Source organism: Pleurodeles waltl, chromosome 9 (assembly GCF_031143425.1).
Source record: "Pleurodeles waltl isolate 20211129_DDA chromosome 9, aPleWal1.hap1.20221129, whole genome shotgun sequence".
NCBI classification, from domain to species: Eukaryota; Metazoa; Chordata; class Amphibia; order Caudata; family Salamandridae; genus Pleurodeles; species Pleurodeles waltl.
In genome coordinates, this window is record NC_090448.1 from 33,021,662 (window position 1) to 33,035,407 (window position 13,746).

The following is a 13,746-nucleotide window of genomic DNA, read 5'->3' on the forward strand; positions in this document are numbered from 1 at the left end:
AAGACATGGCAAAATATGTTTTACGTTTGGGTTTTTATTCCACATATTGCCTCTGCATGGCAGTTGGTACCAGTGTGGTCCTTCATCAGGATGCCTGGTGATGTGAAGGCTTTGTTGATGGACATGCCTTTTGATGGGCCTTGCCTCTTCAGTGAGAAGGGTGGACTCTGCTTTGGAATGCTTTAAAGACAGCAAAGTGACAGTGCCTTCCTTGGGGCTGTTGACGTCTGCCAGACTATTTCTACACCGGCTTCTGAAAATTAGGGGCTAACCTAGAAGTCCAGTGTATAGGCACAAACAGCCTTATCAATCAGTGATTGGTTGCACAAGGCCATTCCTTTCGGTCCGCAGAAAAAAATGTGTGGTTGAGCAGGGGCACCATTCTTCCAACTGCTTCTCCTCTGTTGCATTGGCCAACAAACCACTTTCCCCTTACCAAGTCAGGTGGGGTGGGAGGGCCTGGATCCAGCACCTTCTTCCATATTGGCAATATATTTCATCAACAGATGTGTCTTGTAACTTATTCAAACCAGTTATGCCCTACCTTTTCTTCCCTCTGACACCAAAACGGAAGAACATGTGTCCATCCTGCCACAGAAGATACTCCTCTTGCTCACAAAATGTGCCATACAGTGGGTACTGGACTCGGATAAAGAGGTTGATAATCTTTTTAAAGCAATTTCTACGTCTCATAAAAAAGTGAGGGCCTCAGGCCAATCTTGGACCTTCAGCCACTCAACTCTTTCCTACGAAGACGGATTGGAAATGCTCACATTTGTCCAGATCCTGTCTGCTGTGAAACCAGACAACTGGCTGGATGGTGTCCTTGAACTTGCAGGGCAACTATTTTTAGACACCTGTCCTGCAATCCCACTGGCGTTACTTGTGCTTGAAGGTGAATCAGGAGCTTTTTCAGTTTGTCGTGTTCCCATTTGGACTCGCCAGCGCCCCTTGGACATTTACGAACGTATTGGATGTGGCTTCTGCCCATCTTCAGAGGTTAGGAATTACTGTATTCCCGTGCCTTGATGACTGGCTGCTGATGCTCCTAGGAGGGAGACCACTCTTCCCTCCCCTCTTGGAGCTGACAGTGAGGACAGATGCATCACGTTTAGGTTGTGGAGAGTGGGTGATTTCATCTGGTAGAGATATAGATCTGAGGACAGTGGTTTCCTGTAGAGGGCCTCCCCTATATCAGTCTTCTGAAGCTATGGGGTATTCTTGTGGCCTTGAAGGCCATCCTGCCTTCCATCAAAGGGAGGCTGGTTCAGTTTCTCACAGACAACACCACAACCATATTGGAGTGCAATAAACAGGCCGAGGTAGGGTCTTGAATTCTGTGCCAGGAGGTTTTGCACCTTTGGAGGTGCCTTGATTTCCAGGGCATCTTTCTGGTTGCCAATCGCTTGGCAGGATCCCTTAATGCCAGAAAAGATTAAGTGAGCAGGTGTCATCTCGTGGACCACAAGTAGGGGGGACTCTTGCTAGATGTTTTTGCTACCGTCACAAACAGCTCTCTATGCAAGAACACTTGTTAGGAGATGCATTCTGGCTGGAAGGGAAATTCTGTATATCTTCTTGCCACTTACTATCCTGCCCAAAGTTCTGAAAAAAATAAAGAACAAATGGACCCAAGTCTTCCTAGTGGCTCCAGATTCAATCAGAGGAGTGTGGTACTTTGAACTCCTGAGCATCTTTCTACCGATCAGGTTAAACCACTTTGGGGGAGGATATTAGAAATGGGTTTCTGGTTTGCTAGGGTATGCACCTCAGCCAGACAGAGCCCATCGCTCTAGTCAGTGCAAAGGAGTTACACATCCAAGAAAGCCCCTGCTGTCAACCCCTTGGTAGCTTGGCACGAGCAGTCAGGCTTATCCCAGAGGCAATGTTTAACAATAGATACACCACAAAGAAAACGCTACAACAAGTTATAGAAAATAAACTATATTGTACAAAACATCATTAGACCAGAAACAACATATATCAGTAATACCCTGCTACACAACCAGTTGTCAGAACATCCCACAAGTTACTAGTACTCTGCAAAAATGCACTTCAAAATAAACATAATATCAGAGTTGTAAAGACATCATGATTAATGCACACAGTGAAACATTCCCCAAATGGCAAGTCATTGTTATCAACAACATAAATGTACATATCCTGAAAAACACGTCTATATGACATATGTCATAATACCCTGGTGAGTTCCCACAAAAAGGGACATCTTCCCAGTACCTTAGTCATGTAAAACATTATCCACCCTCCCACTCGGATCATATAGACCCTGGAACAATGTGCATCGCCAAACAAGAGGGAAACAATACATCACAGGATCATGCACTGCAGGGAAAACACTCCTACATGAAAACCACAGCGCAACTGCGCTTCTGTTACAGGAAATGTCCAACCGGGGTACCCGTCCACACAGGAGCTCCTGCGCTCCTATTACTCAAGATGTGGTATTTCTCCTCCAGCAGGAACGGGGGCCTCCATTGAGGCCTCCGTTCCATCCCATGAAGGCAAGGAAAAAGGAAAGTGCACCTAAATAAAGGTACACCGTTGAATAGGTGGAGGGCACACACCTTCCAGCTCAGTGGGGGGCTCTCACTGGGTCCCCCGCTTAGGGAACGCTCGCGAGCCACTTGTGGCCACTGCAGGTTTCCTCTCTCTTAGGGGAAATATGGTAGCCTGGAAGAGCCTCCGGGTTCGGACGCCTTGTCTGGCGCAGAAAGGAACACCCTGCCTTACTCGGGTCAGTCTGGGCATGCACAAGGCTCAGTGCAAGGCTGAGAGGTCTCCTACAACCTCCCTCAGTCGTGCCTGGGTAATTCCGCCCCTCCCGCGACTGTGCAGGGCAGCCTTCCTGGCACACGCTGGAAGGCCTCAGTGCTCCTCCTCCTGCCCCGCCTGGGTCACAGCGTGAATGCACCAGAGTTGGTGCCTGCTTGTGCCCCGGGGCCACTAGTTGATATGCGCCCCTTCTGCGTGCACTGGACGGCTGCCACAGGATTCCTCCTGCTCCTCCACGGTGGGGCTGGGGGGCACACAGGGTCACAGCACCCACCCTGCTCTGGGGACGGTCACAGCGCACCCCCCACACTCTGATCAAGTGGGGGTGTATTTCTGAGTGGCACTCAGAAAAGCGCCCACTAAGTGCTAGACTCTGTAGCTTACAATGTGTGCTTCACATAAAAAAACATATGGGGCCTCAGACAGCGTTCCTCATATAAGGGGCGGGAGTCCCAAAAGGCAGCTTACAGTGCTCTCCACGTGCTACAAATGTATAGCCTTCCCCAGGTGCTGTATATATTTTGGGCAGAACCAGGGGCAGCAAAGGCACAGCAGTAATCTCACGCTGCCCCCGAGAGAACACTTAGGGGTGGGCAGCTAGGGCCAAAAAGGCAAGCCAGCACACAACACAATGTTCCGGTGGCGGTCCCTCGTTGTAGGGTCACAGTACGTTGGGAGTCCTGAGTCAGGTAAAAGACTGGCAGCGAGGCAGCATGCAGAAAAGCAATCCTGATGAGTCCTTTTGGGCCACCCAGCAGACACTAGGCAGCAGGACAACAAACAGAAGGACAGTCCAGATGAGTCCTTTGTGCAGTCCAGTATTCCTTCTGGCAGAGGCATGGTTCCAGTTCCAAAAGTGTTCTGAACCTGTGGGGGTCAGTCCCCTGTACTTGTACTCATTTTGTGCAGCCTCCATAAAAGGGGGAGTGGGAGTTCTAACCAGCACTAACTGGTTCCAGGAATGTCCCCTCTCTCCTCCAGCACTGGCACCAGACATCGGGGGGTGGGGGAGAGAGAGGTAAACGAGCCCTTTGTGTGAGGGCAGGGCACAGCCTTTACAGATGCATGTGTGCCACGCCTCTACCTCTCCCAGCCCAGGAAGACCATTCAGTGTGCAGATATAGGGCCTGAATACAGCTTTAGTGGAGGTGTTAATCCGTCCCAAAAGTGACGGATATACCACCAGCCGTATTACGAGTCCATTATATCCTATAGAACTTGTAATACAGCTGGTGGTATATCCGTTCCATTTGGGACGGATTAACACCTCCTCCAAAGTTGTAATCAGGCCCATAGTCTTGTGACACCTCCACCCTCCCTGTGTACAGGCGGTCTGAAAAGTATGCACAAAGCCCAGCCGTCACTCTGCCCTATTTGTGGATTGGATCAAGCTGCATAAGCACAGAAAAATGCTCACTTTCTAAAAGTGGCTTTTTGTTTATAATGGTAATAAACAATTCACCTACACCAGTAAGCAGCATTTCTCACTACCATTCCAACCATGCCTGCGCCACCCCTCATAGATCAGACAGTACCGCTTAGACATATGTTAGGGCATTTCTAATGCAGTCCTATGAGAGAGGCAGCACTCAGTGGTGAGAAATCAGCTCGGCTGTTTGTGACTACTAGGACATGTAGTACATAAAGACACGTCCTATTTCTTTACATATACAGCACCTTGCCCATAGGGCTAGCTAGGGCCTACCTTAGGGGTGACTTATAAGATGTTTCTTCCCAAGCCCTTGGTCATGCCACAGTGGGGATCCATAACTTGGTGTTGACATTTCTCGTGTATGCCTTTCAAACCAATGTATAGCTGCATCTCCTAACTTTGAAGAGTGAAGACTGTCTTCCATCTTTTTCAAGACAAATTGGTGGTGAGGACCAGGGCGGCCTTCTTACCAAAGTTCATTACTCCATTCCATATTGGGCAATCCATCAGCACTTTTTGCTCCCCTTAACTTGCAAAAAAGCAGGCTAGGCTCTATCAGTTGGACCCCAAAAGAGCTTTTTTGGTTATATAAAGATCATACCAAGGATCACCAAGTCAACAATTAGCATTTTGCAGGGGTGCAAAAGAGGGCTTTGTCCAGGTGTTCAGTGCTCTGCATTAAGATCTGCTATACATTACAAGAAGCAGGCCCTGGAAGGTCAGCGAGTGAGCCCACTCCCCTAGACCAGGGCTTCTACCACTGTGCCTGTCCTTGACATCAAGCAGGCTGCAACATGGGCGCCTGTGCATACATACACAAAGAACTACTGCTGTGACACCCAGGCCTGGTAGGAAGGTCACTCTGCCTACCTCTTCTGCAGGAGTTCCTGGTTTGAGTCCAGACCACCCTCCACCTTGTGAGGGGTACTGCTTTGGTATCTATTTACAGAGGGGGACTCGGCGTTTAGAAGTATTCATCAGAAGCACTAGTTACTTACCTTCTTTATCACTGTTTCTGGAGCACACCCTAACTACCTGAGAATTCCTCATTGCCTTCCCCCCTCCCCATTCTGTGGTACATATTAGCATTAATACTAAGAACAATGTACCAACAATTGTTTGCGCTCCACCTCTGAGGGTGCAGAAGAAGACTAGAAACAGACATCAGCATACAGCACTGGTGCTTAAATACATCTCACCTCCACCGCCTACGTGGGTGGCGGGGGAGAGAATGGGGCCAGCACAGAGCATGACAGCGCCACCTAGTGGATGCTAAAAATTATCTGGATCTAGTTTGTTGCCTGGAGAATAAATCTAAGGTGATATATCTGTGGTTAGTTAAGCGTATCCCCAGAGAGGAGCAGTACTGAAGGTAGTAAGTCATGTGTTCAGCTGTTATTCACAGTGCTTAGAAACAGCCGAAGTATTGCATGGAGTGCTCTATAAGAATAGTTCTTATGGAAAAACAATATTAAAAAGATGGTGTACCCCTCTTACATTCTTGTCCAGAACAAGGGCGTCACACAGGCATTCAAGCCCATTTTATACAGTCAACAGATTTGTTAAAATAAGAGAAGCTGAGAGTGTTGGTGCAAGACCAGATCTTTCCCCAGCTGTAATAAGGCGATTGTGTCAAGTCGCATTGCTTCAAAGCACCTGATCAGCATTATCCCTACAGAGTCTTTAGTTTTTGTCTCAAATCTGCCCCACAGACAGCTCCACGCACAGTGGGGGCTGATCTTTAAATAAGTGTTCACACCAGTCCAAGCCATTTTAACCCAACTGATGGAAATGGGTATTCTCAAGCAGCGAATGACATTCGTTCTTTTCAGACTTATATGTATCCATCCACAAGGCATATTTCTGCCTCGCTTGTTTGCATCCTACATTTTCATCATTGCTCATGTGTGGCTGCACGAGAACTGCTCGTTACTACCCCCAGGACTGCAGATGCCACAGAACAGGAAAATAATGTGAAAGATTCACTCGTGCTCCGTTTCAGCAATTCCTGGAGAATGTCATGAAAATGGTACCTCTGAGATGCCGTCACTCCCAAGCAGTAGTGATGGAGCCGTCCGTGCTTTAAACTGCATTGGAGGTGGCTGTCGTATTCCCCCTTTCCATTTTATTGTCTGCCTTTCCCTTTTTCATCCTACCCTCCATTTACTGTGTTCATTCACTGTTCGGTTAATATTTTCTTTCAACTTTCTGTAAGTTTCGAATAAATGCTTTATTTTTGTTTCCTTGTTACTTCTAATGTGTTCCCACTACAAGGAGCCAGTACTCTTTTTTTGGCTTGCTTCTTTTTATTTCAACCTGATGCCACTGGCGTTGTATGTGTCCTGGTCTTGAAGACTTCAGGAATTGATCAGTGGAACTTTTTTATAGGGTCGAAGCAACAGAAAATAGTCCGTCTCACTGTTCAAGGGATATCTTAGTTGCTTCCATTGCCAGCAGCTTCAGTTCCCATTCTAGCTTCAGCATGAATATGTCAGACATAAACATTTCAAATGCCTACTGTCCAGTAGCAATCAGACATATGCTCTGCCTGACCAGCACTGGTCACTTTCAGGAAAATATTCCCAATCACCCACTAGAATGACAAGAAAATACAAGAGAGTAAGAAATGTTCGCTAGCATTTGGAATAGATGCACTTTCAGGTTCAGGAACCCTTCTGCGCCACATACAACTCTAAAACCTGCTCGCCTGAGAGAGCTGCCCAGACATTTCAGGTTTTCATAGAGTGAAGAACAGTTGGAGAAAGTCACAACATTTCAGAGTGAAGGAAGTTTTTTCTTGTAGCGAAGAAAAGCCCAATACACGAATTAAGGCGTAAACGGTGCAATGGAGTATGCTTCATTGCCCTATAGGATGGGTTCTTCTCTATTCCCATTGTCATCAAACTGGATACGTTTGCGATTCGTACCAAACCATTAGTAATTCTAGTGCAGAAATCTCCCGCCTGGTACAATGTCTCCTCCGTGTACATTTTACAAAGACGTGCATCAGCAGTGGCTTTTGGTCTCATAATGTATATCGAGACCGATCCTGAACTAAAGCCCAGTTGCTCAAAGTCCATTCTTGTGGACAGAAATGTATTCAGTTCTTTGAAACAATAGTGTCTGTTGTCCAAACGATTGGCCTTGACATCATTTACAAGCTGTCAACATCCATCCCAGTGCCGAAGATCAAGTGCTTGGAAGAAGGGCATAGATCTCCTATGGAGGTAAGCGGTGTGGGCGAAGAAGTGCCAGTTCTGCCCATCAGCAGATGTCATCTCATCTGGGTTCCATGGCAGAGTCCACATTTATAATTGTTCATCCACTTCTGCAGCTGTTGCTAGATGTGGGTGTTTCCAGTGCAAGCTGCTTCTGCTTTCATCAAGTCTCTAGAGGTAAGGAGGATTGCAAACCATTACCAGCTCAGCTCAGCCATGTACAAGGTGACCACATGCAGTCTATAGTGAGGCTAGGTGGAGCTGTGGGTAGCACATCTAGTGCACCAACATTTCCCCCTCTCTGAAGTCCAATCACTCCTTGCTCAAATGCACAGCATCAGTGTGGTGTACTACCAGATCAAGCAAAGGGAACAAGATCAGGACCATTTTGATTTAATTTGCCATTGGCTAATCGCCAAAGCTCTCCACCTGATTGCCACACTGGTCCTGGGTGTCTAAACTGGAAAAAGTAGATGTGTGGAGCAATTCACTGTGGGAAGATCACAAGCAGAGTTATCAATGATAATGTTCTTTCAGAACTATTTAGAAAGTGAGGGCCCTCAAGTCTCGACCTATTCGGCACTGCAGCAAAATGGCAAGACTTCTCATCCACATACTCAAAATCCAGGGCAGCTCTCAAGGGAGAAGCCTTATTGATCAGTTTGTCCAGTATTTTATTTTGTCTTCGTTCTATGTCCTCTGCTGCCAAGGGTTCTAATCAGAGTGAAGGAGCAGTGTGCAGGAACATTGTCAGAGTCATTGTGCCTGTGATGCATCCATGTGTTCTCCTGTTGGGTTCTCTGTATATGAGGCTGGTGCACAGACCAGCTCTCCTACACAGGCTGAACAGCCAAATACACCAGCAAAGCTTCAGAGAAGCCAAAAAAGACCTTCCACAATAGGTCCATCAAAAATGTTTTTATAACTTTTTATTTATGAGTTGTGGTGTTAACCAAAACACGTGTCTGGAGGCAGCAGTATTTTCTTTTTTCATACATTTTGTTAGATATGGCCATCAGTTATTTCCTGTGTACTGTATTTTGCGACACATTACCCTCTTTTCCTCTCTTCTCCATTTTGTAATTACAGATTACAGAAAATGTCTTTGTCATGCATCATTTTTCATAAAAGCTAATGGACGTTTACCTTTATGTTCTTATAAGAGTTATCCCTTCATAAGGAAGTCAGGCATCTGTTGCAACTTAACATAGTTTTGTCTAAATTGGTAGACCCTCCTTTCCAGTTAAACTGGGGGTAGATCGAGATCCCAGGTCTTGTAAAGTTACTTCCGTGTTGGCTAGTTTGTCTTCTAGGAGAGTTGTCCAGATGCCGGTATTAGGCTTTTAAATGTCTCGCTACTCCTAACGCACAGCGAGTTCTCAAGTTTGTTTCAACCAGACCATTTGTCTTGTTTCTTCCCAGATTCCTTCATCCTAGCAGGGTCAGTTTCTTGTAAGCTTCATGGAAAGAGCATTGATGCATTTTCTAGACAAAACAGCGCTTTGTCCACTATGCAGCTGATAAGTAGCCATAGCAAGATGGATAGTATCCTGCAATTCCCCCTCTCACCCCAGATAGACGCTTTGTCAGACTAGTCCCATTAACTAGGATGGAAAAGTGGCTACCGGACTGTTTGTCTTCAGTTTTCAAAGGCATTATTATCTTGATTTCCAATCTAGTTCTGCTAGTCAAGTGGGAAAGCCTTTTTTAGAAACATCTTTAGAAGCCTTGTTGATATCTTTTAACTTTCATCCTAACGTTCCCTGGTTTCTCTTCCTGTTTTGTGGGTTGTTCTTATTTATCTATTCAATGCATGGATATCAATGAAGTTCTCTTGAAAAGGAGAAAAGATGCTGTTGTTGTTATCACAGCCTCCCTCTCCCCCCCCATGGACATCTGCGTTGAATTTATTCACTATCCTTCCTCTTACCTCTGGAACGGATTAGCTATTCATGGCAAAAAGCATGCAAAATCATTCCTTGGGTTAGTTTACAAAAACAGTGTGATGTTTGTTCATCCAGTACTTTCTATACTATAGGTGATTGCTGGCATATCTAAAGTGACACTCCTTTGACAACAGTTTAGGATTACATGCCTATGCTGTTTCCCTATTGTGATTTGTTCTTGCTTGTAAAATGAAGCTGAGTGATATATGGATAGGTACAATGATTACCTATAAGTTGGCATTGGCATCAGTTGGCTATACATAAATAAATGAGATGCAGCCAGTCTGTTCTAAGATCCTACTTGTGAATTCAGTTAATATACTTGGAGAACTTGCACTATAAGTAAATATATATGATATGTTGTATGTAAGTGTCCCTCATATTGAAGTTGACTTTAGATTATGGATATGGATATGTTCAATGCTTTAATCAAGTTGCCAAAAGTAGTCCCCTGGACTTGAATTTGTTTGTGTGTTTACCCTCCAAAGCTGTTTCAAAGAATGCATTGCAGGAGAATCTCTAAGTCACTTTGGGGAAACTGAAGGTTTGGGGAAAACGTTTCTAGATATTATTTATGCTTGTTGTATAACCCTGAGTGTATGAAACAAGTAAACATGCTTTTTTTCACCTCTGCCCTACTACAGATCACTGTGGTCTTGGATGATGCCAGCATCTCTACGAAAGGAACAAAGAGTGGATCCTTTGTGATGTATAACTGTGCCCGTCTAGCCACGCTCTTCGCAAATTACCACAGTGCTGTCGGTCAAGGTCTGTATCTAGCAGTCAGCAGCACATTTGTTATGACTTGTACGTGTCTATCTACAAGAGGCTCTTCTGATGTGTGCATGGCCATGGTAAAGTTTCTCTTCAGCCACGCCCCAGGAGTTATCATTACTCTTCTTCAGCACACAGCTTCCAGGGGTCAGGAAATGTTAAAATACAGGGAAGATGGATTTTTTGCATTTAGAGGCTCTTTTTAATTTGTTGTTTGCTGGAACATGCATACCTGAGAGTGATGATGACAGCAGATCAGTGGCACACATGCAAACACATACACCCCCACCTCCTCTTCATATGCAGCACTTAGTCAGATCCCTTTTCTAGCACATCTGCATTAAACACACACAGACTAATTGTGTTTAGGGGACAAAATGCAATGTCTGTGGTAGAGGCACAAGCAGACATTGCCATACGTAGATAAACACATGCAAAAATACGCAGCACCCCTCGATAAATAGCAACAAATGAAAAGGGCCCCAAATACTTTGTATTTCTATATGAAAGTGGTCTGGTGTTGTCTGTTCTGTGCACACTGGTTTGATCCCCATAAAATCTAATGGGTGAAAGTGTCAACTTCACTGAGTGATGTGTGAGACCGGAGACACTGGTGCATCTTCTCAAATGATGCACATGCTTGTTGCCCTGTAGAAGTACATGTGTGTAAGACAAAGGATGGTTTCAAGCGAGGTGGCTATTGTAATAGCACATTAGTATTGTAATGGGTTTATGGTAGATGTGCATTATGAATCGTGGGCCAGATGTATCAAAGCTTTTTGCATTCGCAAACAGTGCTAACGGCCGTTTGCGAATTCAAAAATGCCTTTCAGAATGTATGAAAGGCATTCGCATTGCAATTGTAAGGAATCGCTAAAATAGCGATTCCTTAAACTTGCGACCCCGTTTAGAGATTTGCAAATTGCGATTCTCTAAATAAGAAATCGCAAATAAGGAATCCTTATTTGCGATTTCTTAAGCACATGTATCAAGCTTTTCCTTAATGCGAATTGGGCATTAAGGAATCGCAATTACCACCAAGTACAATTTGGTGGTAACCATGTGCAAATTTTAAAAATGCAGTAAAAATGCATTTTCAAAATTAACATGTAACACACACATGCCCCTTTTGCATGTGTGCGCCTTACATGTCCTAAAGTATTTTTTAGGGGTGCAGCAGAGGGGGCATTAGGCCCCCAGCACCCTGGGGTTTGCATTTCCCAAATTGCAAATTCCAGTTAGGAATTCACATTTTGGGAAATGCAAATAAATCGCAAATATGGGCCTACAGGCCCATAGGTGCGAATGGGGTTGTAATCGCTATTTGAGATTCAGTAATAGCATTTGCGATTTTTAAGAAATCGCTATTATCGAATCGTAAATATGAAACATACCATTTTGTGACACTGAAATAGCGATTCCTTAAAAATCGCTATTTAAGATTCGCAAAATGGATTCTTGATACATATGGCCCTTAGTTTTAATGTTTTCTGTTTAATGATAGTGTATTATGTGTCCTGGTGAAGAGTACTGTTGTCCACCCATTGGTACATTAATATATGTTCCATCTGTTTGCGGTGAATGGATGTGCAATGTTCTGTCTTGTGTATGTGTGAATTTGATAAGAAATGTGTGCTGTTGTAAGCACAGTTGTGTCTTGTATAGGTTATGTGTTTGTCTTCATTTTTTATGTTCACAGACAAAGAAAGGAGCTATTTAAGGTGTTGAACAATCTTAAGTATGAGGAAGTCACTGAAGGCATGAATAGCTGCCTTTGGCTATCTCCACTTCTGATATCACAAAAAAGAATAAAAGAACTGAGAGTTTGTGTTAATTTAACGATTTCTGAACCAGTCCATTTAGTTGATGCTCATCCTTTCTCTAAAATAGATAAACTGCTGACCACTGGGGATAGAGCTCAATTATTTTCGAACCTTGATCTATTCTCTGCGTAACATCAGGTTTTTCTTTTGCCAGCGTAGCAACATCTCACTGCTTCTGCCTACCCCTCAGTGTTCTCAGTATAAGATATTTCCATGGACCTTGGTGGCTGAATCACTGCATTAGAGATGGAAAGTGTGGCATTTGCTGGGGAGTAGCAGTTGATGGAAAGGTGAAAGATAAACCCAATTCTGCTTTCAGTATGTTGCTTTGCCTTGTGTCAGGGGGAGGCAACCAAGTGGGGGACAAGGTGCGGGTCAAGAGGTGTAAGGAAAAGGGGAGTTTTGTTTGGTCCTTAAGAGACAGTCGAGCGTGTTTCCAAGGCAGCTGTGAGTTTGTCAGGCGGCCAGTTGTGAAATAAGCAAAGGGTGACTATGACTCGTTCTAGACATGCTCAAAACATAGTGACTGTAGGAAGTTTTTCTTTCAGTGGGAAAAATAGTGGTGTGGGAGGAATTTCACAGTGATTAACCCAACAGTGTCTGTGGTTCTAAAAGCGTAAAGGGGTATTTGCAGGGTAAGAAGCAGCCTGCATGGTTGGAGGATTTTACCTTTTGCTTTCATTCTGCTTTTTTTATCCATGACAACAGGTTGTTATATTGGTAGAAATGTCCTTGCATCTGTTTCAAACATGTTACACTTTCTGTGTTTTGAAGCTTGAATTGTGGCTCAGTTTTGTTTTGTTGCATTTACTGTAATACCCTTTTTTTTGTCTTGTGAAAAGGCAGGATGTGATTTGTCTTGTTGGTCATGTGTCTGTCTTCTTCATATGAGATTGATGACATTGTCTTGAGACAAGTGATGTTCTACAATTCTGTTGCACCTTGAAACGCAAGGTTCTCACATGATTGTTGGTGAGTGGCTCTTCAGTGATTTCTGTGGCTTTCATTAAAGACCCTTCTTTCTCCAAAGTGAGTTGATGTCTCTTTGCAGCAGATAGCCAACTATATGGTCCCTCTGTACTCTGTTCGATGTGTGTGCATTATTACAGTGTGTCTGACTGAAAGTTTGTGTGTGCTGTCCCTGCCCGCAATGGTTCTACGGAAGCAGGAGTAAAGATGGAGACCGACCTAACCAATAAATGACAGGGTGGGATAACAACAGAAAGGAGGCTGTCAAAGGGAAAACATATAGCACTGATGGAGGAAAGCAGAGGCCCTGACATGTAGAGAATGAAGGGGGAGTTGTAGCTTGTCTTTTATGTCCTTTTGAGTCTCGTCAGTTGCAGAAATGAAGACAGAGCTGGTAGGGGTAGAAATTTGAAAATTAGGCGGGTAAGATTGAATTTTATTCTGTCATCAAGACAAAGTCAATCTGGTTGTACCAACAGCAGACTAATGTGCTTGAATTTCTTAAAACATACAAGTGTTTCTAGTCATGAACTTAAGAACAAGAAAGTTATCCTACAACAGGCCACATATTTTATTGTGCCCAATTGAAGTTGATAGCTTTATATCTTTGAACAAACTGTCAGTCTGCTCTGCCTTATTCAAATATTTTAGCACTTCAGCACTTGCAAAGCCTTTGGCAAATTTCCCTCTTAGCCATCTATGAAGTTTCAGGAGGTGCCACAGTTCTCGGGTCTAGCGGCTGATATCCCTAGACCTGGGCCTACTTGTCCATCTATCTCGATCATTTTTAA

General features: G+C 44.4%; 1 protein-coding gene across 2 annotated transcripts in view; it reads left to right on the forward strand.

Moving 5' to 3' along the window:
- The window catches only part of DALRD3 (DALR anticodon binding domain containing 3), a 163,224-nt gene that overhangs the window by 94,654 nt on the left and 54,824 nt on the right, over window positions 1–13,746 (forward strand). For both annotated transcript variants that reach the window (XM_069206202.1, XM_069206203.1), the window contains exon 9: window positions 10,034–10,157. In XM_069206202.1, coding sequence (XP_069062303.1) covers window positions 10,034–10,157 — 124 coding nt within the window. The remainder of the gene's footprint in view (window positions 1–10,033; window positions 10,158–13,746) is intronic.